Source organism: Pleurodeles waltl, chromosome 3_2 (assembly GCF_031143425.1).
Source record: "Pleurodeles waltl isolate 20211129_DDA chromosome 3_2, aPleWal1.hap1.20221129, whole genome shotgun sequence".
Taxonomy (NCBI): domain Eukaryota; kingdom Metazoa; phylum Chordata; class Amphibia; order Caudata; family Salamandridae; genus Pleurodeles; species Pleurodeles waltl.
The window spans coordinates 99597233-99621393 of NC_090441.1; the positions used below are offsets into that span (position 1 = coordinate 99597233).

General features: G+C 47.6%; 1 protein-coding gene across 2 annotated transcripts in view; it reads left to right on the forward strand.

Annotated features, from left to right (window-relative positions):
- GTF2I (general transcription factor IIi) overlaps window positions 1-24161 on the forward strand; it is a 1115084-nt gene that overhangs the window by 1082155 nt on the left and 8768 nt on the right. For both annotated transcript variants that reach the window (XM_069226909.1, XM_069226910.1), the window contains one exon: window positions 11128-11172. In XM_069226909.1, coding sequence (XP_069083010.1) covers window positions 11128-11172 — 45 coding nt within the window. The remainder of the gene's footprint in view (window positions 1-11127; window positions 11173-24161) is intronic.

The following is a 24161-nucleotide window of genomic DNA, read 5'->3' on the forward strand; positions in this document are numbered from 1 at the left end:
GTGCAATGTGTCTCTGACTGTTTAAAAACCACTGAGACACGATGGCGACCCAGCAGTAATAGCGATATGTACTACCAGTTGTAAAAAATAATGTTTCTGTCTTCTATTTAAGTTTATTAATGTACTTTAGGAACATCTGAATGACTACGGTGTTGAAATCATTATTGTTTCTCAGCTTGGGTTTTGGACATTACATTATATAATTATTTTTAATACGATTATTGTGGATTTTAGTTTATAAACTTATCCCCGATTGGCCCATTGTGAGTAGGAGTGTATCTCTTGGTCCCTCTCCCCCTGCTGTTCCTGTCCTTTTGAAAAAAGGTTTATTGCCGGGAATTATACTGTGGCCGTGGAGCCAGTGTGATTGCAGTGTGTCATTAACGAAGGTTCTGGGATTGTTTGCCCAGTCACACAACTCTGAGGTGTCCATCACAAACCAGACTCGGAGCACTCTTCTGAAGTTTTGTGTTTTTGGTGTTAAGTTCTGGTCCATCACATCACTGTGTACTGTAGCTTGCCTAATGCGAGCTTTGTTGATGGATCCGTGTGAAAGGGGAGGTGCCATGGTGTCTACAGTTTGACCTACCCTGGAGCCTCCCAGCTGAAACGGGGGCTTCAGTAAGTTCATTTGAGTTGTCCGGTTATTTATTCATTTATGTTGCTGTCAGCACCAATGTTGGAACTGCAGCTTGCATCTCGGCGGGCTCTCGCCCTGTTTTGGGACAGCAAGCCTTTTGTATGACTTTTGGGAGCATGCTTCTCAACCCTATGTGAATCGCCTGGCAAGTCACTGGAAAGTTGCTGATTTTTACCTCGGTTAAAATGAGTCATGCGTTTCCCTGTTTACATAAATTGTGAACTTGGAGCCTAGATCTGAGGTCGAGGGGTTACGCAGAGTGCACCCTCCTTTACTGAAAATGCTACTGCCCTCTGTAACCAGGCTGCGGTAGACTGACAGTGGCAGCATTAACAGCTGTGGCCACCACAAATGTCAAAGGGGTGTTGAGGGGACGACGGGGACAGGGGAAACAAGTAAATAAAATAGAAAAATGCTTACCATTCTCGCCATCGACTCCTGCCGCCTCGCTCCTCTTATGGTGTCCCAGCATTCACTGGGACACCAGCACAGGCTCCCCAGCAATCCTGGCGCTGGTCTCATACTAAACCAAGCATCAGAGCAGCGTCAGGATTGGTCTGAGCTGCTGGGCCTGTCGCTCAGACACTGTCCTGGGGTCTGTACAGTTTCTCCAGCCTGGCTGTTCAACACCACCGGGTCGGAGAAACCTAAGTGCGCATGTGTGTTTGGCCTGCTTGAGATGGCCACTCTCTCCCCTCTCCCGTGGCCCAGCCCCATCCCTCCCTGAGCCAGCAGATGAAAAATAAAACAATAGTAAGCTTTTGTTTTATTTTTCATCTGCTGGCTCTTAGTCAGGGGGGGCGACGCTCCTCCGCCATTGCAGAGGAGCTGCCCCTGAGTATTAACCTATAGTCAGGGTTGCCTCTACCCCTAAGTGGGTTACCTGCCACCCTCCCTTAACTCTGTGCAGTCTTCTTTGCCTGAGTTGTTTTGGCCTCTATGCTATCTGGTATGTATGTGTTGAGAGTGTGTGTGTTCACTTGGTGAAGATGGATTTTGAGCTATTGTGTTGAGTATAATCCAAGCTGGTACTGTTCTGCTAGACAGTCCAGCTCCCTTATTCCCATCCCTTTTCCTTGCAGAAGTTTGGTGGTTTTGGGAAGGGACTAGCTATTATCTGTGTTTCACTCAGACTTTCCTTCTACTGGGTGATGGCCATTCTTGTCTAACCAGGGCCTCCTTGTCTGGAGTTAATTAACATTTGCTTCTTGGGTTAAAACACACAAGTGCCAATAGTCCAGGGAGGAGGCTAGCGTGCTCGCCCCAGGCTATGATAACACATTAACTATGTAGAAGGCATTGCTCGAAGATGAGTGGGGCACTCCAGGACGCAAAGGTAACTGACCCCCTTATTGAATAAGCCTGTGCATCAAGGACTGATAAAAGACTGGTCTCATTGACCAGTGGCCTTTTTACCATTTTACTCATCTTCTTAGAAGGGCCACAGACCAGCATGGGTGAGTAAGCAGGGTTCAGATGGTTACTTATAACCTCAGATTCCTCACCTTTACAATATCCCCACACATAAGACTGGATCCGTAATATTATTGATCATAGGCTTGACGCAACAGTACGCAGCATCACGCGGCTCCACATCGATTCTCCTCCACCCCAGCAGTATACACTGGTGCTGCATCTAGATGCCACCCAAATGCGCTGAGATCGTATTTTTTTTCTTTCTGTGTATATGTGCTCAGATCCAGAACCAGCACCTAACTTTTTAACTAATGTTTTTTCTCTAAACTTTTCCAGTGTTCCAGGTTAAAGCCTTGTAGGGACTGTTTCAAACAGATGTCTGTGACAGCTCCCCATGAGGTGTCTCTCTCGTCTTTTTGTTGGGGCCATGATGTCCAGGTCGTGTTAGGAGTGTGCCGTGATGCATCAGCAGGCGATCCAGGAACATGAAGCCAACCTTTATGTTCTCGAACACCACAGGAAGTAGCATAAGTGCTGAGTTTGCACAAAGCCGAGAACGTGGACCCAGGCCCACTTCACTTCACAAGACAGGTTGTCAGTGCACTCCAGCTCTTTGTGTAAGTCAAAGTCCAAAAAGAAGCACAAGAAGTCCAAGTAGGCCTAGCCTCACCAATCTCCTCCTAGTAAGTTACAGTCAGGATGCCCCAAGGTCTTGCTCCCGATTCCTCACTGAAAAGCCAGTTCTGCAGCTGATTACAATGCGCCCCGAATTTCTGGGACCATTAGTGATGCTACAACAAATTGAAAGTGAAAACAAATAGTGATTCCCTCGGAGAGAGATATTAGCCTATGCACACTTGGCAATGCACAATACAAAATAAAAAACAAGGCATTTAGTTATATTCATACAAATGTATTTCTACTGTTTCAGAAATAACAGTGGTAAAATAATAGAGAACATAGGTGCTCCAAAATAATGCACAGTGCACGTAAACAGTGATAAAAAGTGATAATAGGTGCACTTGTGATATAAAATCAACAAAGAATATATATACACTATTGACTGTTTAGCAACATTTGAGTACAACGAAACACCATTAATGAAAGTTCTGTTTGATCATTCCATATTAGTTACAACCAAGAGGGTAATTGTTGACATTTCAACGCCCCTAGAACAACTTCAACAGGGTCATCAGGACTAATAAATAAAACGAATGCCAAAAAGCAGCTTCCAGAAGGATTGAGGGCCCATTCAATCAAGGCAAAGGCTTCTACCAATGAATTGGCAGGCGGAGTGCCTGCCCTGGGTATTTGTCAGGGCACAACATGCACACATTCACAAAGCATTACTGCCTTGACAGCCTGCCTGAAGAACGAGTTACTTACCTTCGGTAACGACTTTTCTGGTGGATACATTAGCTACCTGTGGATTCCTCACCTGATGAATACTCCCATGGCGCCAGCATTTGACGGAAATCTTCTTACTAGTCTCTGCACGTCGACGAGGACGTCACTCTAGCCCACGCGACGCCGTCTGACGTCATACAGGCAATAAGAAGTCCTCGCCGACGTGCCGATGACAGTACCAACATTTTTTACGTGCATGAGAATAATAATAATAACCCAATGCAATGAAAGAGCAAAGCAACATCTCTTAATATTGTAAATCACACAACATTGCAATAAAATAGCTGTAGATTTAATATAACCTTATTTTTTTTTTTTTTTTTTTTAAACAAATAAATATATTTATACATACGAATCATGTATATACCCAATATATATATAGATTTATATATAAATATACACATATATACAAATATCATACATGCAAAATGTATTGCAACTTTGAAGACCAAAAGGAGCACACTCAAGGATTGCTTGGAGAGACCAAAAAGGCAACGGGGAGGCGGGTGGGACCGTGAGGAATCCACAGGTAGCTAATGTATCCACCAGAAAAGTCGTTACCGAAGGTAAGTAACTCGTTCTTCTGATGGATACAACTACCTGTGGATTCCTCACCTGATGAATAGAGTCCCAAAGCAGTACCACGCCCGGCGGTGGGTGCCTAAATGGTCAAACCAAGAAATCCTGCAGCACTGACCGTGCAAAATGACCGTCCCTTCTGACCTCAGAGTCCAAACAGTAATGTTTCACAAAAGTGTGAAGGGACGACCAAGTTGCGGCCTTGCAGATGTCAACCACAGGAACACCCCTGGCCAAGGCCGAAGAGGCCGACTTAGCTCTGGTGGAGTGAGCTCTAATGCCCTCAGGCGGATCCTTCTTTGCCAAAGAGTAACAGATTTTAATGCAAAGAACAACCCACCTGGAGAGTGTTCTCTTGTGGACTGCCTTTCCTCTCCTCTTGCCCACGTATCCGACAAACAGCTGATCCTCCAGCCTGATATCCTTCATTCTGTCGATATAGAAGCTCAACGCCCTTTTTGGGTCCAGGCGATGTAGTCTTTCTTCCTCCTTTGAAGGATGAGGCGGAGGATAAAACGTGGACAAAGTGATTGTCTGAGCCAAATGGAAGGGTGAAACAACCTTCGGAAGGAAAGCAGCCTTGGTCCTCAACACCACCTTATCCCCATAAAACATTATATAAGGGGGTTTAACCGATAAGGCCTGCAACTCACTCACTCTCCTTGCAGATGTTATAGCTACCAGGAATACTGTTTTAATAACCAAATACCTTAAGGGGCAAGAATGCATAGGCTCAAAAGGGGACCCCATAAGGAAAGTCAGGACCAAGGACAAATCCCATTGAGGCATAACGAATGGTTTTGGAGGATATTGATTCAGAAGACCTTTCAAGAATCTGAGAACAATAGGGGATTTAAATAACGATGGTTGGTCTGGAAGACAAATGAAGGCTGACAAGGCCGACAAATAACCCTTAATGGTAGCTACTGCACAACCTTTCTGCGCTAGAGACAGTGCAAAAGACAAAACATGTGACAGATGAGCATGTAAGGGATCAATCTGTCTCTCTCCACACCACATAACAAATTTAGACCACCTATTAGCGTAGATAGATTTAGTGGAGTGTCGCCTGGCCGCTAAGATAACATCCACTACATCAGGCGGGAGAGAGAAGGAACTCAGGTTGCCCCGTTCAATCTCCAAGCATGTAGGTGCAGACTCTGGAGGTTGGGGTGTAAAACCTGCCCCTGCGACTGCTAGAGGAGGTCTGCCCTGAGAGGGAGACGGAGCGGAGGGCACAGTGAGAGTTGGAGAAGGTCGGAGTACCATACCCTCCTTGGCCAATCCGGAGCTATTAAGATGACTTGGGCCCGGTCTTGGCGAATTTTCCTCAACACTCGAGGAATCAAGTGTATGGGGGGAAACGCGTAAAGCAACTGGTCGCACCAGGTTATCTGAAACGCGTCCCCCAACGCTCCCTGCATCGGATACTGGAGGCTGCAGAATAACGGGCAATGCGCGTTCTCCCGAGTGGCAAACAGATCTATCCGAGGAAACCCCCACATCTGGAAGATTAAACAGACTTGATCTGGATGGAGACGCCACTCGTGGTCTGCCGAGAATTGGCGACTGAGACTGTCCGCACGTACATTCAAGACCCCGGCCAGATGATTTGCCACCAAGCAAATCTGATGGTCCTTTGCCCAGGACCATAGCCGAAGAGCTTCTCTGCAGAGAAGGTACGACCCTACTCCTCCCTGTTTGTTTATGTACCACATCGTGGTAGTATTGTCCGTCAGGACCTGTACCGACTGACCACGAAGGGATGGGAGGAAGGCCTTGAGAGCCAAACGTACAGCCCGTAACTCCAACAGATTGATATGAAACACCTGTTCCTCTGGAGACCAAAGCCCTTTGATCTCCAGATCCCCCAGATGAGCTCCCCATCCTAGGGTGGAGGCATCCGTTATTACCGTGGCCACTGGTGGCGACTGCGCGAACGGCTTCCCCTGTGAAAGATTGTTGCCCGCAATCCACCACTTCAATTCCACAGCAGCATCTCTGGAGATCTTGACAGTACCTTCTAAATCTCCCTTGTGTTGAGACCACTGCCTTCGGAGGCACCACTGAAGAGCCCTCATGTGCCAGCGAGCATGCGTGACCAACAGAATGCAGGAGGCGAACAGACCGAGCAGACGAAGGACCTTGAGGACTGGAACTACCGCTCCATTTCGAAACATTGGAACCAATTCCTGAATATCTTGAATCCGCTGAGGCGGAGGAAAGGCTCGACTCAATGTTGTATCCAGTACTGCCCCTATGAACAGGAGGCGCTGAGAGGGCTCCAGGTGAGATTTGGGCACGTTCACCGAAAAGCCCAGGTCGAACAACAACTGGGTTGTTGACTGCAGATGATGCGACACAAGCTCCGGGGACTTGGCTTTGATCAACCAGTCGTCCAAGTAAGGGAATACTGCTATCCCCTTCCTTCTGAGCTCCGCCGCAACCACTGACATCACCTTTGTGAAGACTCGAGGTGCTGAAGTAAGACCAAACGGGAGGACCGCAAACTGATAGTGCTGCGACCCTACCACAAACCGGAGATACTTCCTGTGCGACTTGAGTATCGGGATATGAAAGTAAGCATCCTGCAAGTCGACAGACACCATCCAATCTTCCTTGTTCAACGCCAAAAGCACCTGTGCTAGGGTCAGCATCTTGAACTTTTCCTGTTTGAGGAACCAATTCAAGATCCTCAGATCCAGGATTGGTCTCAACTGACCATCCTTTTTGGGAATCAGGAAGTATCTTGAGTAACAACCTCGACCCTTTTCCTGCTCTGGGACCAACTCTACCGCGCCCTTTGAAAGGAGGACTTGAACCTCCTGTTCTAGCAACAGGAGGTGTTCTTCTGAACAATAAGATGGGCGGGGCGGGATGAGGGGCGGGAACTCCCAAAAGGGAAGGGCGTAGCCTTTTCCCACAATGCCGAGAACCCAAGTGTCCGTTGTGATAGACTTCCACTTGTGGAGAAAACGCTGTAATCTTCCCCCTACAGGAGAGGAGTGAGTGGGAAACGGTGGAAGCCTAAGGCTGCTTCCCCTGCTGCACCCCTCCAGAGGACGAGGAAGAGGCAGAGTGCTGTTGAGAGGCTCCTCTGGTACGGACCCCACCCCTCCCCCTCCCTCTAAATGACCTATAGGGGAGGGAAGAGGCGGGTTGCTGGAACCTCCCCCGAAAGGAAGAGGAATAAGAGCCACGCCCAAATCCCCGAAACCTCCTGAAAATTCTAGAAGAGGCAGAGGAAGAAGGAGCTTGCAGTCCTAACGATTTGGCTGTGGCTCTGCTCTCCTTAAATCGTTCCAAGGCTGAATCTGCCTTGGCTCCAAACAGTCTGTCCCCATCAAACGGGAGGTCCAGCAGGGTCGACTGCACATCCGCAGAGAACCCTGAGTTTCGGAACCAGGCCTGTCTTCTTGCCACCACAGCCGTGCCCATCGCCCTGGCCACCGAGTCGGTCGTGTCCAGCCCAGACTGGATAATCTGGGTCGCGGCAGCCTGGGCGTCCGAGACCACATCCAAAAGACCCTGGGGAAGCTCCGTGAATGAAGACGAAATATCATCCATCAGCGCATGGATGTACCTCCCCAGAATGCACGTGGCGTTGGTGGCCTTCAACGCCAAACTGCATGACGAAAATATTTTCTTGGACTGCGCATCCAGTTTCTTGGAGTCTCTGTCTCCAGGCACCGTCGGGAAGGAACCAGGCGCTGACTTTGAGGAACAGGAGGCTTGCACCACCAAGCTCTCCGGCGTAGGGTGTCTAGAGAGAAAGCCAGGGTCAGATGGTGCAGCTCGATACCTCCTGGCCACAGCCCTATGAACGGCCGAGGAAGACACCGGCTTCTTCCACACCTCCAACACCGGATCCAGCAAAGCCTCATTAAATGGCAAGAGAGCTCAGCTGCAGCAGAGGCCGGATGCAATACCTCTGTCAGCAAATTCTGCTTTGCCTCTGCCACCGGCAAAGGCAGGTCCAAAAAGCTCGCTGCCTTCCTCACCACAGCATGAAAGGAAGCAGCCTCCTCCGTATATTCCCCTGGAGATGAAAGGTCCCACTCAGGGGAAGTGTCCAGCCCACTGGCTGTATCCAGACCATGCAGTCCGTCTCCAGAGTCCTCAATCTCTCCCTCCTCTAGGACTCGCTGGTACTCTTGCTCTTCTAAAAGACGGAGAGCACGCCTCCTCGAATGAAGTCTCTCCTCGATACGCGGAGTCGACATGGCCTCCGCCGACGTCGAAGAACGGCGCCGATCTCCAGAAGCATCTGACGCCGCGTCCGGCGCCACAGGCAGCTTCGGCGCCGAGGCAGGAGCCGGAGGACGAGGTCTTGGAGCCGATGGACCAACCGGAGTCACAGGGCAAAATCCTGACTTCGACGGAGGGGCAACCGACACCGGCGCCGAGCCCACATTCCCAAAAGGGAGAAAGGGCATAAAGGGTGCCGGCCGAAGAGGCGCAGGATCACCCAACGAAAAGGCCAAGGGCCCCGAAGGACCAGCCGGAGCAGCTCCTGGAGCCATCTGCTGAAAGATGGTATACATCGCATTAAGAAACGCGGTACTATCGGCTCCAGGAGTGGGAAAAGCCGGATACTGGGGTGCCTGGATCGAGGGCGACCCCGACGCCGGCCTCGACGTCTGCGACGCCGGAGAAAACACAAGAGGCTGCACCACCTCAATCACTGACGCCTGACCAGGTGAAGTCGGTGACGCCGGAGAGGGCAACGGCGTCGATGGATGCGGCGTGACCGTGGGGCTGACCTCCCAAGTCCTCCGACGCCGAGCCGAAGGTGACCTCGAATGAGACTCCTTGCTGGAGTGACGTCGTGAGTCTCTACGGCGCCGGGAGTCTCGATGACGCCGGTGAGACCTTGGCGAAGAAGACTTCTTATGATGTTTCTCCTTCTTCTTTGACTTTGCCATGAATAACTTGGCCTCGCGCTCTTTGAGGGCCTTCGGATTCATGTGTTGACATGAATCGCAAGTCGAGACGTCGTGGTCGGAGCTCAAACACCATAGACAGTCGGAGTGAGGATCTGTAACTGACATCTTGCCCCCACACTCTCGACAGGGCTTGAAACCCGACTTCCTCTGAGACATTGTTACCGCAGAGAAGACTACGCAGCAGACAATACACTGTAACCACGAAGGTAACAGTAACTCCCTCGAAGATAACCGTTTCGAATGCACGGAAAAAAGGGAACTGTCATCGGCACGTCGGCGAGGACTTCTTATTGCCTGTATGACGTCAGACGGCGTCGCGTGGGCTAGAGTGACGTCCTCGTCGACGTGCAGAGACTAGTAAGAAGATTTCCGTCAAATGCTGGCGCCATGGGAGTATTCATCAGGTGAGGAATCCACAGGTAGTTGTATCCATCAGAAGGGGAAATGTGTCTGTTCAGTCCTGAAGGATTTTATGGACTGAGTTCTTCCACAGACTCCCCATCACAGAGGTACTGCTGTGGACCCTACTCTGAAGGTGAGGCATCTGCAGTTAGAAGTATCTATCAGAAGAACAAGTTACTTACCTTCGATAACGCTTTTTCTAGTGGATCTTCTGACTACAGATTCTTCACCACCCTATCCTCTCTCCTTTCTGTAGAATGGATATTTATTCTAGATAAAAGCTCAGAAGTTAAGAAACTTATCACTTATAATTGTTAACTATTGTTAGTCTCCACGTCTGAGGACGTATACAGAAACTGGGAAGAAATTAACCTCAGCGTTAAGCGGTGCTGCTTATATGCAACTCCTTTTGTCACTTCTGAGTCAGAAAAAAGTCTGCGTGTAGATGTACATCACCACCTACTGATGCATGGGAGCAATGCTGTTAAAGTCTTCCGGATCCAGTCTGGCACCTGTGGATATTCTAAAGGTGAGAAGTCTGCGATTACAGTAGCCCCCAAAAAGAGAATTACTGAAGGTAAGTAGCTTGTTCTTGTTGTGTTCATGGTGATGCATCATATGGAAAAGAATGTTCTTCACAATAATTTCTCCATGAATTGATACAATTTCTCCATGAATTGGTAATCAATTTCGCCAAATGCAGCTAAACAGATGCTGTGATAGCTTTCGCTTAATTTAAGCAATAGTCTCCCCATCATAGTCTACATTGGTGGCGAGTAAATTACCATATCCAAGTTCTGGGTTTCATGAAAAGTAAATTCTTTCTCTTTGCCATTGCCATAATTTTTTTAATATTTCCCAATATTGCAATTTGTATTGTTGTTTGGATATATTTATGTGGGCATTCTGTGTTAGAGTTAACATGAACACTACTGTTTCTTGGTGCTGGATACACACGGGTTCATTCACTTGAAATGTAATAAATGAATGAATATCCCACATTTTCATTGATTCTGTTGAAATAGAGATGCTTTCCATTACGCACATTGCTAATGTTATTATTTTGCATTTACAACTCAAATCAATTTCTGTGAAGTTAAACTGGTAATTTGTTAAAAACTGAGCGATCGGACATTAAGGCCTCATTTAATTGCCTTACTTAACTACGTTGATAGACCTTACGATCCTTTATACTGTGATCATGGCTTATTAGCTCATTAAAAAATGCATTTCTTCTTGTTCTCTTCCATGCTTTCTTTTGCTATATTTTTGGTGGTCTATGATGGCTTCCAAAAATGCCCATATGAGATTAATCGTAAGCCTGTGCTGTATACAGACTCATCTGCGCTTTGTCCTAGGGTTTCTCATTCACTTGCTTGCATTGAATCCTTAATGAAGTGGAGGTGTGCAAACACAGTTTGTATAGGTAGCAGTTTTGTATATTGTTTGTCTGCTGCATTATACAGGACATAACTCAAGAGTCCAGCGCTTTGTATGCCTAAAAGAGTTTTCTATGAGTTTGTTAATATAAGTTCGGATCATATGGACGCTGTATACTTAAGTTGGTTAGGTAAGCAATGTGCTTGATCCTTGTTTTTCCACGTTCTGTGTGAATACAAATCCTGTTCCGTTTATATTTTGCATGCTGGCCAGAAACAAGTTGTATTTCATTGTTTATTTTCAATAACTATAATAACTGTTCATACTGTAAAAGCATTTTCTTTTATTCCTTTAAAGATGTTAGTGATAGAAGCGTTGGGGAAACATCTGAACTACTACAAGGTATGAGCATGCACTTTTTTACTTTGATCAAAACGTTTGGCTCTCACTCCTGAGGATCACTGAAAAATGTAATTTGATGCAGTGATATGCAAAACAGAATGAACCTAAATTATTACTTTGGTTCAAGCTGGTGCGGCAGTGCTTGACAATGCCTGTGTTAACTCCTTGGCTGCTTCTCACAGCCCAGAGGTAGGAGCTTCTAATGCTGCACCCCCCTCCCTTCCCCCCCCCCCCCCCACTGAGAAAGGAGACAGTGCCTCTCTCCTCTAATATTGTTACCATTAATCTACGCCCCGGAAGTTGCGCCTTAAGTTTTGGGCCATGTGCTCCCCTTGAAAGTTGGCATTGTAGAATGTCACGACCAAGTGAAGAATAAGGACACCCACTGGTTGGGTTCGCACTCTTCCTTGGGGGCCTACATGGGTGATTGGATCAACCTGGTAAGAAGGGTAAACTGGATCAGAAAGGTTCCGAAAACCCTTGGAGGGAATTGTGTGATTGTAATCTTCAACAGACCTCTTACTGCTGCCAGTGCTGCTCCTCTGTTGGTCATTCCAAATCGATAGCCCTTCAACTTTCATTGTAGCACTCCCTGTGGCTTTTTTATAGATCTATAATAGCAGACCTCTCTGCACTGTCCCCCGGGTACAGAACATAAGTGCTTGACCTAGTCAGCTGGAACATTGATGGGCTTGTGTCCAAGTTTCAGGATCCCACCTGGTTGGATGTTATTAGAGGCTTTGGGGTAATCTGTCTGCAAGAAATATGGGCTACTTCAAACTGCTATTTTCTTGAGAGATACAAGACTTTCTTCATCCCTGCTCCTGAATCTCGGGTTGGCAGACCAAGAGGGGGCCTTTGTCTCTCTAACTGTAAAGGGAAAGCTGAAGGTTCTTCTTTCTGGAACCTCAACTCTTCAGGCTTTATCATTTTCCATTTCCGGTTCTCCCAAGCTGTTGCTGTTGAATTTGTACAACACCAAGTCACTCCTGCCTGATGTCTGTTACATTCAATTGCTGGGCTCCTTTCTGTGAAAACTGAACAGGACTAAGTGGTCTGCGGCCAATGTTATTCTGGTTGAAGATTTTAATGTTCATCTGAGACAAAATTGAACAAAGACATCTTGAAGGATTGTCTGTCCTTTGACCATGCTCACCACATTCCTTGGCTGAAGTACATCAAGGAAACTTTGCAGAACCTTTGTAGGACTAAGCTTTTTAACACACCAGAACGCATAGTCAAGTCTGATCGGACACGGCTCAAAGGCCAGTTCATGGGTCGGAGGGCTGTGGATAGAGAATAGATGTCTTTTACGAAGTAGCATGTACATAACCATTTTTTTTTAAAACAATTCCCGCTATGGAGCCTTACCTGTCAGTAGTACTGAGCAAGTATGATCGATTTCTATTCAGTAGGTCCAGGAAGGACTAGCTGCATTATTTGTTAGCATTTCCCTGAGACAGATCTAGGGGCCACACATTTGGGCCCTGCGGCTGCAACAGTTTGTCTCTGCAGGACACCTTACATTTCACGATATTCTGCAACTTTTGTGTGGTCCCCCAGTAAGGCTTTTATCATCCCTATACTAAAGTGTGCGAACTTCACCGAAGTCCGACCAGCCCTTATGTATCTACAGTGCTTTAGAGAGAAATCATTCTAAACTTAGTCAGTTTTGTGAAAGCTGCGGTAAAATTGAGAAATAGTTGTAAACAATAATTTGCCATGTTGAGAAATGTCTTCACCTACAAAAAAAGAAAGTCTTCACCATAGATTTGTCTTTCCTCCGCATCTGGCACATGTTCTCTTATGTACCCCCAGCATTTTCTCTACGTTTTTTGATGTGTGCATATGATCTTTATCCATGTTTTTAAACCTTTATCCTGAAGGATTTTATTTGCCCTGTTTTACACGTTACCTTCTGTTTTGATATCTGATGGTGAATTGCTTTTAAGATGTTGCTTTTATGGTTTGTTCAAAAACCGAATAAAGCTTATTTTGACTGACTGAAACTTAAATTATTGGTAATGAGATATACAATAAGAAGTATGGTCAGCCATACTATGTTTTATCAGGTTACATGAATTTGTACTGTGCTTTCTCACCATCTGCATGGTCTGAAAACACTTTAGTAATCTAAGATCTCTTTCTAGGTCTGGGATTGTCGTTGACTGTAATTCCTCTGGTCTGTTGACATGGCATTTGTTCTTAATTTTTTGGTTAGAGGTAAATCATATTGGATAGTGGTTGGATAGGTTGTGGTACATTAATTTGTTTACTGGTGGATTGTACTGGACAGTGGCCAGTTAGATCTTGTTATAAATCTGCGCCAAAAAATAGTGCACAAGGATGCTTGCGCCAAAGGGCATTTCCACTTGTTTTGTTTCATTATGCTGGGCTGCATGATAGGAGTGTCATTGCTCGACCTGATGTGATTTTGTTTCGGGCTGAGGGTCAAGCCATCTTTGCCTATTGTGGGGCTTGATTCCTTTTTTGAATGGACATAACGTTAAGGTGACAAACACAGAGTTATCTGTATCAGTTGGAGCCATCTTGGGCAGTTGATTGGTCCAGGACTTGTGACTGATGTATACTTTTGTTGCACAGTGATGCGTGAGTATAATTTGATGAGCAAGGGTTCTTCCAACAAATAGCTTGTGAAGTCCTAGTTGCTCTCTAGCAACCTATGTGCAGCCCAGCTTGGTAATTGGAACATTTTGTGTGGCTGAATATATTGAAAATTTTGAAAAGCGTGTATTTGTGAAGAGTGTGCTTATTTCCGGAAGTAATATTGGACAACATGGTTGACTATCCAAAATGTGTTTAAAGCTGACATTTGTGTCAGTACTCATGTAGAAGGATTTCACACTGATGGAGCCTTTGTGACATTACTGAAGGTAACTCTGCCTGATACACTGAGATGGTCGCTGCTGGTAATCCTGCATGGAGTAGTGGCCATTAATGTAGCCTCGACTTGTGACCATTATAACGCCAATCACATGTATTATTATCTTAGGATGCTGCTCATTGAGCATACATATCTCTTATAACAGAAACGGATGGAAACTCCTTAGTTAAGTATTCATGGTTAGTGCAGTCTGGCCTCATGAATTCATTTGAGATCATTTACAGAGTATTTTATAATTTATCAAAGGTTTTGCTAACTTCAGATTAAAATGCCCTTCAAATGTATGCTTCTTGCCCATTCTTTGAACCTCCCCACCAGCTAAGGTGAGATTCTTCAGAAAAAGGTAAGCCTTTACTATGTGTACAGTGGCCGGCTGCATCACTGCCTTTCCAGGGGGAGGAAGGACGTCTTACAGGGTCGCAACTTTACACTATTGCCCACCTTAATGGGGCTTTTTATGCCATATCACCGGCGTCTTTCGCAGTTTTTTTAATGACTTTCCATGGTGAGATGCCTCTGGTGAATTTGCCTGGTCTTTTTGGCAATAAAATGGTTAGAGTGTAATATTTCTACAGATTTTGCCCTATGCATTATTGATATACAGGGCTGCAAGCCTTTGCTTTAAGTCACCTCAGGTTCAAAGCATGTTCCCACTGACTCAATAAGTTGTTTCATTCTAGGTGTCTAAAATGAAATGGACCTACTTGGCCATGTGGTTTTTGTTTTATTACTTGAAAATGAGAGTCAGGCATCTTACTATCACTAAATGCAAGTTGCTTGTTTTTCATTTTTTTAAACTGCGGTGACCTCCCTAGGTCCTGGGTGGGGACCATTGCTTTATATAGTGCTGGCAGTTCAGCAGGTTCCAGCTCAGGCACCTCTGTCGCCAGGGTCCCATCACACAGAGCGATGACTGTCCTGACACGGACTACTGTCTCCTGTTACTGGCTTTTCAGACTCACGTCTGTAGTCCCTCCACCTTGCTGTAATGAGTTGTCTTTGCCTTTTTTACGAACACGTTCCTGAGGAATGTTTGTCTCAGCTTCCATGAGTGGTGTCCTGCCCACCAGCCTAATCACAAAATGTTTCCATTTGCAAGGATAGAGTTTCTGGGTTTGTTTCTCTGGGCAATTTACAGTTCACTCCTGGCATATTGGTTGTGGCAGACAATCGCTAGCAGTAGAAACCCTTATTCTGATAGGCCTTTCCTGGGCCGCGTGCCCCATCCGGTGTAACATTGCAGCAGGTTCCCCCTGTTAAATACTGACCTCCAATACATACTATATGTCTGCATTTAGTTCCTTTCCCAAATTCTTAACTTAATGATTGTCTAATCTGTGCCATGGTCTCCTTGCCCTGGAGACGGAGGCAGTTTTGTAAAATATTATATACATTATGCAGTGTGGCACATCAGTGCGCTTCTTGCTTCTGTGTGGAGATGAAAGGTAGTGTTTCCCTTTTGGTTAACTTTCTCTTACACTGAGCAGTGATTGTACCTGACAAGGGCCTGTGGCATTCGCCCTCAATAAAATGAATAAACATCCATCAGACAGCATTGTTCCTGCCTGTATGCATTTTACTCACCTTCTTTCTTAACATGGAAGCTATGTCTATCATGCTTAGGAATATACATTTTAATTAGTCAAATAGGCTTGTTAGAAATGACAATATACGGATGCACTTTTAGTAGAATGTTATGTAGTAAATTAGAGATTACTTCTAGGTTGGCTATTGCAAAAGGTTGGGATAGAGCATGTTACTGAAGAGGAAGGATGATGCCAGTGGCAGTTAGTGCTTAGCAATTATACCTCGATATCGCAACTCCCCTACCCGGTGATTTAAAAAAAAAAAAAATATGTCAGTAAAGAACTTTCACATTTTTTGGAACATTACAACTTTCTAGAAAGAGAGCAAGCAGGGATGCGATCCGCTGGCAGTACAGAGACAGTACTTACTTTGGCCATGGATAAGCTCCAGATGATGGTTGATAGGGGTCAAACGGCGATTTTGATATTGCTTGGCTTATCAGCTGCATTTGATATCATCAACCATCAAATACTTCTTTCCAGATTAAAAGATGTGTGTGGATGGAATCCTACCTCTCAGACAGACCTCAGGCAATCTCGCCCCCCCCACCCCAATCTATCAGAGTTCAAAAAGTGGAACATGGGGTGCCTCAGGGCTCCTCCCTCAGCCCTATCCTCTTTAATATATATCTATGCCCCCTGCTGAAAATATTCAATCATATGGTATTCGTTTTTTGAACTATGCCAATGATACACAACTGATTTTTTCGCTAGACAGTGACACATACAGCACTAGATGCACTTCATAATTGTTTAAGAAACGCACCGAAGTGGTTGAATGTTAACTCATTAAAATTTAGTGGTGAGAAAATAGAATTTCTATGTTCCTCACGTTAAAAAAAACCCTCATATTCTTCCGAATAACATCTGCCCTTGGACCAGTACAGGCAATTTAGAGACATCAAAATCACTGCGCAATGTCGGAGCACATATTGATGACAAACGATCGATGGAGACACACGTTAATAAGATAGCAGCTACATGTTTTGTACCACTACTGCCACAGCCAGCAAGAAAGTTAGTGGTACAAAGTACAGTTCTAAGTAGAATTGAGTACAGCAATGCCTTACTGCTTCCATCACCAGAGTATTTACTAAAAAGGCTGTATAGAGGGCAGGCAATAGCAGCAAAACTTGCACTAGATAAACCTAGACATGCCTCCTCTTCCGGTACTCTCAAGGAACTCCACTGGCTCCCAGTGAAAGAGAGGATCACATTTAAATCAATGTGCAACGTGTATAAGGCAATAAAAGAAACAGGACTTAGTCAGCTGCAAAGAAAATGTAAATCCTAAATTCCAGCAAGGAATCTACGCCTCTCCTCAGCTTATTTATTATGCATTCTGAAGTTTCAGAAAGTGAGACATGAAGGCCGGGCTTTCTCAGTTCGGGCAGCCTAGATAATGGAATAAGCTGCCAGCCCCTAAAGAGTAAGAGTCTCTTACATTTTAGGAGGGACCTGAAAACATGGCTCTATCCCAAATAGGCAGATGTGTTCAAGGAAGTCAGAATAAATAATTTTTTAAGAACACTCCCCATACCCCCATGTCCCGCGACATTCATTTGTACTCTTTGTGAGAAGGTTAACTTACAATCAGGAAACCTTTTAGGTGAAACCAGCGCTCTACAAGTGTAAGTAATAATATCTGATAGAGACTTCAAGTTGCAGATTCCTTACCTTAGAATTTTCCCCCAGGCGTCAGACTGGATCCGGGGATTTTTTCTTCGAGCAATACCCTTGCGCGTCGGTAGGTGGCGCCGGTCAACTCTGCAGGCGTCGTAGGTGTCGTGGTCACCGTGATCACGTCGGGAGTAGTACATAGATGCCGCCCTAGCGCAGTGATGTCAGTTATTTTCTTTCCGCGCCACGCACTGATCCGAGAGAGAGCTACCCTCGGCTATTTTTTGGCTGAATTCGACCATTTTGTCGACTTTTTTTTGGTGCAAACTTGGTGCATCAAGGATGTCCCCGAAGACCGGGTTCAAGCCCTGCGAGGACTGTCACCGCATGATGTTGGTGACGGACCCCCATCGTGTCTGTCTGTGGTGTCTCGAGCGCGACCACGACCCGAAGTCGTGCTCCGAGTGCCGGGCAATGCATCCGAAGGCTTTGAGGGAGCGGTACCTAAAGCTGATGGCGGCCTGGCACTCAACTCCGCGTAAGTCCCGATCTCGCTCGAGTGGAAGGTCTCGAGATCGGTCGCGGAGCCACCACCACTCGTCGTCCTCGAATTTGTCGGGTCACGGTAAGAAAAAGAAGTCGTCGAAGAAGTCCCATCGCTCTCCGAATTCACCCCGTCGCTCGGCCGACGCGACGCGGGACGAGTGTTAACAAAGTAGGCCTCTGTCCACGGAGCCTACGCCTGGGTCGGCTCCACGCTTCCCCGAGTATCCCGGAGCCAGAGCGACCCGCGCCCAACTCAGAGTTTTACGAGGCCATGCGCCTCATCTTTGGGTGTGCCGACCCCGATACGGCGGCTTCGGGCCCAGGGGGCTTGGCCGAAGGGCCTTTGGGTTCCACGCCGGCGGCTTCGGCCCCGGCCACCGAGGTCGCCTCCGGATCCGTGCGCGGATCCGCCCTGACGCCGGTCGCACAGTCGAGACCTTCCCCGGCGTCGGTTCGTTTAGCGACGCTCTCGACGTCGGTAGTGGCCACTATCGACGTCGACCCCATTCTCATCCCCGACGACTCAGAGTTGGAGCGGCGTCAGCTGACGCCGCCATCGGCTTCGGTGGGCCCTATTTGCCCGAGGTCGGATTCTGACCCATTTTCCTATGGGTACAAATATGGGGAGGAATTGGAGGGGTCCCTGGACCCTTATGAATACCAGGAAGACCCTACTATGGACTGGGCACAGGACTTGGGCGAAGCCAGTGGTCTTGATACTTCTCCTGACTCTAGCATGCTGTCTCCTCCTACCGTGGTACGGCGGAGGGAGCTACCTATGGTATGGTGGTTAGTAGGGCGGCTGAGGTTCTTGGCCTTGAGCTACCTACTGTCGAAGTCAGGTCTAACCTCCTGGCGGAGGTGCTTCAGCCTGGGGCTTCTACTTGTGAACCCTTTCTTCCATTTAATGAAGCCCTCACTGACGTCCGTTTGGGTACGTGGTCCAAACCCAACACAGGGGCTCCTGTGAACAGGACGATCGCTCGCCGCCATCGGCCTGCGCCGAATGACCCGAAGTTCCTGTCCCAACATCCTACGCCTGAGAGTCTTATTATCCAGGCGGTGTCTTCTTCTAGCGCATTCCCTTCCGCACCCCCGAATAGGGAATCCAAAAGGCTGGAACAGTTTGGTAAGAAGTTGTTTTCTTCCTCCAGCCTCGCGCTGCGGTCTGTGAACACCGCATGCCTTTTGGGCCGTTATTACCACTCCCTGTGGGATACGGTGGCACAAGTCCTGCGCAGATACCGGAGGAGACCTGTGCTATTGTCTCCCAAGCAGTCAAAGACGAGAGAGACGCGGCAAAGTTCACCGTCCGTTGTGGGCTGGATACGACTGACTCTATGGGCAGATCGGTTGCTACGACAGTGGCCTTGAGGCGCCATGCCTGGTTACGTACTTCAGGTTTTTCGGGGGATGTCCAACAGTCACTCATGGACATGCCCTTTGATGGCACCCGTCTCTTCGGAGACAAAGCGGACTCAGCCTTGGAGAGGTTCAAGGAGTCCAGGGCTACGGCTCGGTCCCTTGGCCTTTCTGCCGCCACACGCCCCCCACAGTCCGCTTTTCGTCCCTTTCGTGGCCACGGAAGGGGCGCCCTGTCGCCTCCTCAACCCAGCCACCGGGCCATGCACACTGAACAGCCTATGCGTGGCCGGGGGCGCGGAATCCCATGTGGTTGTGGGACAGGGAACCAGAGGTCTGTCCAGTCCACCCCTGCCCCCGCAGCAGCCTCCAAACCTTCCTAGTCCGTCCCCTCACTCCCGCCCAGTAGGAGGCAGAATCCGCCATCACCTGCCCCAGTGGGAACATATCACCACGGACAGGTGGGTTTTGCAAATAATTCGGAAGGGCTACTCCCTCCCTTTCGAATCCGCACCACCACACATGCCACCATCCTTCCATCCCCTTTCGGAGGATCATTTGGTGCTTCTCTGCCAGGAAGTCGCAGCTCTCTTGGCCAAGGGAGCTACAGAAAGGGTCCCTGTGCCAGAAGTAGGTTGTGGTTGTTATTCCCACTACTTTCTGATACCAAAGAAGGACAAAGGCTTGCACCCTATCCTCGATCTTCGGAACCTGAACTACTTCCTCAAGAAGGAGAAGTTCAAAATGCTCACCCTGGCTCAGGTTCTGTCTGCCTTAGACCCAGAAGACTGGATGGTAGCGTTGGACTTGCAGGACGCCTATTTCCACATCCCCATCCTGCCTGCCCACAGACGTTACCTACGATTCATGGTAGGTCACGAGCACTTTCAGTTTACCGTGCTCCCTTTCGGCCTTACCAGTGCCCCTCAGGTGTTCACGAAAGTGATGGCGGTGGTTGCAGCTCATCTGCGCAGGTTAGGGGTCTCAGTCTTCCCCTACCTAGATGACTGGCTGTTGAAGGTGCCTTCGCCCCAGACAGTGGTCTCACACCTCCAGACTACGGCGAAGCTCCTGCACCAGCTGGGGTTCACTATCAACGTGCCGAAGTCGCACCTGACTCCCTCTCAGACGCTCCCTTTCATCAGGGCAGTTCTGGACACAGTGCGGTTTCTGGCTTATCCCCTCCAAAAGCGAGTCCAAGACATTTAGGCTATGATTCCGATCTTTCAGCCTTGGTCTTGGGTTTCAGTGAGATAGACTCTGAGGCTGCTGGGCCTCTTGGCCTCCTGCATCCTGCTAGTAACACATGCCAGGTGGCATATGCGGGCTTTGCAGTGGGACTTGAAGTTCCAGTGGGCGCAGCATCAGGGGAATCTCTCGGACATGGTCCAGATCTCGAAGGGCACTGCGAAAAACCTGCAGTGGTGACTTTTGAATCCCAATTGGGTCACTGGCAGATCCCTCTCCCTTCCCCAACCAGATCTCTCAATAGTGATAGATGTGTCGCTTCTGGGTTGGGGCAGCCACATGGTCTCCGGCGGAGTCGGGCCTCCACATCAACCTGCTGGAGCTCTGAGCGATCAGACTTGCGTTGAAGGCATTCCTTCCCTCTCTCAAAGGGAAAGTGGTGCAGGTGTTCACGGACAACACTACCGCCATGTGGTACTCCAAAAAGCAAGGCGGGGTAGGTTCCTGGACCCTATGTCAGGAGGCACTACGCCTCTGGACATGGCTGGAACATCAGGGCATTACCCTGATGGTTCAACTTCTGGCTCTCTCAACGCCAGAGCAGACGAACTCAGCCGCCGACGCACTGTCGATCACAAATGGCATCTCCATCCAGAGGTGGCGCAAGGTCTCTTTCCCAAGTGGGGATAGCCTTGGTTAGATCTGTTCGCCTCCGCAGAGAAGACGCAATGTCAGCTGTTTTGCGCGTTGGAGTTTCCAAGGCGGCACTCGCTCCGAGAAGCTTTTCGTCTTCCCGCCAATCCCTCTTCTGCCCAGAGTTCTCAAGAAGATCAAGAGCGACCGGGCCCAAGTTATCTTGGTGACTCTGGATTGGGCTCGAAGAGTGTGGTATCCCGAGCTACTGAGCATGTCCATCGATCCTCCACTCAGACTGCCTCTTCGGGCGGATCTTCTGTCGCAGCAGCAGGGGACAGTCCTCCACCCGAACCTGTCCAACCTCCGCCTTCATGCGTGGAGATTGAGCGGCAACAGTTGACGGCATTTGCCCTTCCACCCGAAGTCTGCAATGTTATCTTGGCAGCCAGGCGTCCCTCGACTAAAACTGTATACGCCTGTCGTTGGAATAAATTTGTGGCAGGGTGCACTAACAAATCTTTTGACCCCCTATCTGCCCCTCTTTCAGAGGTTCTTCTATTCATTCTTTCCTTGGCCCAGCAGGGCTCTGCATTGGGCACCCTTAAGGGGTATCTTTCTGCCATTTCCTCCTTTCTTAGGCTTCCTGATCAGCCCTCACTCTTTAAATCTCCTCTTGTGAGTAGATTCTTGAAGGGGCTCACCCACTTATTTCCTCCCACTCCCTTCATCATTCCTCAGTGGGATCTTAATCTTGTACTTACTTTCTTCATGTGTACTCCCTTTGAGCCTATGCATAATTGTCCCTTGCGGCTCCTCACATTCAAAACTGTCTTTCTTATCGCCATCACCTCTGCTCGCAGGGTGAGTGAGCTTCAGGCCTTTCCTCAAAACCTCTGTACTTGTCCGTACACCACGACAAAGTGGTGTTACGCACTAGAGCTTCCTTTCTTCCTAAGGTGGTTACACCGTTCCATGTCAGCCAGTCCATCACTTTGTCTACCTTCTACGCACCCCCACATCCTTCCCATGAGGAGGAGAGACTCCTCCGCCTGGACCCAAAAAGAGCGTTGGCGTTCTATCTCAATCATACTAAAGTCTTCCGGGTGGACGATCAACTCTTTGTTGGCTATGTGGGTGCGAAGAAAGGGAAGGCGGTGCAGAAACGTACCATCTCTCGATGGGTGCTTCTTTGCATCAAAATGTGCTACGCCTTGGCAAAAAAGCAACCTCCTGAAGGCTAGCGGGCTCATTCTACCAGGGCCACTGCTGCATCCACTGCGTTAGCATGCGGAGTTCCTGTCCTGGACATCTGTCAGGCAGCTATGTGGGCATCCCTGCACAGGTTTGCTAAACATTACTGCCTGGACGGTCAGGTCCATCGGGCTGGCTACTTTGGTAGTTCGGTCCTGTAGGACCTTCTAGTATGATCTTAGTTCGCAGCCCACCACTGAGGATGGCATTGCTTGGGTATCTATTCTAAGGTAAGGAATCTGCAACTAGAAGTCTCTATCAAATGTACAAGTTACTTACCTTTGGTAACTAAATATCTGGTAGAGACATATTCTAGTTGCAGATTCCTTACCGCCCACCCATCCTCCCCGCTTGCGAACTGATTTCTAGGGACAGGGATTCCCTCTTTCAGGTCCTTAGCTCTGGTGCACCAATATCAGTGTTATGAGCGGCTCTGCGCTCTGGTGTGGAAAGACGTTAAAAGAAACTGACGTCACTGCGCAAGGGCGGCATCTATGTACTACTCCCGATGTCATCACGGCGACCATGATGCCTGCGGACTCGACCGAGGCCACCTACCGACACGCAAGGGAATTGCTTGAAGAAAAAATCTCCGGATCCAGTCTGACGCCTGGAGGAAAATTCTAAGGTAAGGAATCTGCAACTAGAATGTGTCTCTACCAGATATTTTGTTACTGAAGGTAAGTAACCTGTACATTAATAATTGTCCTTCCTTCAGGAAAAAAAACTCTTCTTGATTCAACGGGTAAGTAAAGACAACACATTTTCAAGAATCTACCACCAGTGTGTGATGATCAAGTAAATAAAATTGGTGGTGTGTTTAGTGTTCGGATAAGGTCTGTCCAACTCCACAGATGGCATATCAGTGTTTTTCCCTTATATGACAACTGGATAATAAAAGCAGTGTAGTCTTAAAGGAATCAGGCCGTCTGCCATGTCTTTGCGATCTCCTGTACAATCTGGGCCTTTCACGTGGAAAAATCCACACAGATCCTGTCACTGCTTATTCAGTTCACTAGAGTGGTGGTGAATATGGAAAGAGTGCCACACTCATTCAGAAAATTATACCCAGATCCTTAGCGTAGGATGATTTCCTTTCTAAGGCCTTAGGAATTATGGTTTCCTGTATTTTCCTAGTTCGGCAAGCCAGGTTCTAAGTGACGTTTTCTAGTGGACCATCGGAAGTATTGGAATTTATTCTATTGCATTAGCCTTCTGTGTTGGCAATAATGGTAATAACAGACACACCCCTTTACGCTTTTGATGGCATCAGTGGCTTTTAAAGGCAGCAGAAGATGAGACTCTACATAAAATACTCGAGAGCCATGCAGTAGGCCTTGATAACATAATTTCCTTTAGTGTAGGCTTTGAGGGGGCAACGTCTGATAGACAGTACAACAAAATTGCTCTATGCAAATAGAGACAAGATTTTAAAGAATGTATCCACTGAGAGACTGCAGTTGTGGTACTTTACCACAGACAGAAAAAAATAGTAGCATCCCAGCCCATCTAACTAGAGTGGAAAATGAACTTGTGGATCAACTCAAGAGAATGATGTCAACCAACCACATGCTGAAGTTCCACCAAAAAGTCCTAGAAGAGAGTTTTGCATACTGGGGTATCCCATCAGTGAACGTCTTTGTCACCAATAAAAATAAAATATTGTATTAGTGTCCCTGAAATTTGGCAGCAAGATGACTCTGGGAGGTGCATTCCACCTATCCATTTTGACCCCTTATTTGTTCTACCCATAGTGAATGAGAAAAAATTAAACATAGATGTCTTGCTCTGTGCTTGAAATAATGACTAATGTATTTGTTTCTGTGAGATGCTTGTGTACAAAATCTGCATCCTCTGAAAGAGGTGCTGCAAAAAAGGTTTATTTGCTGGCGGAC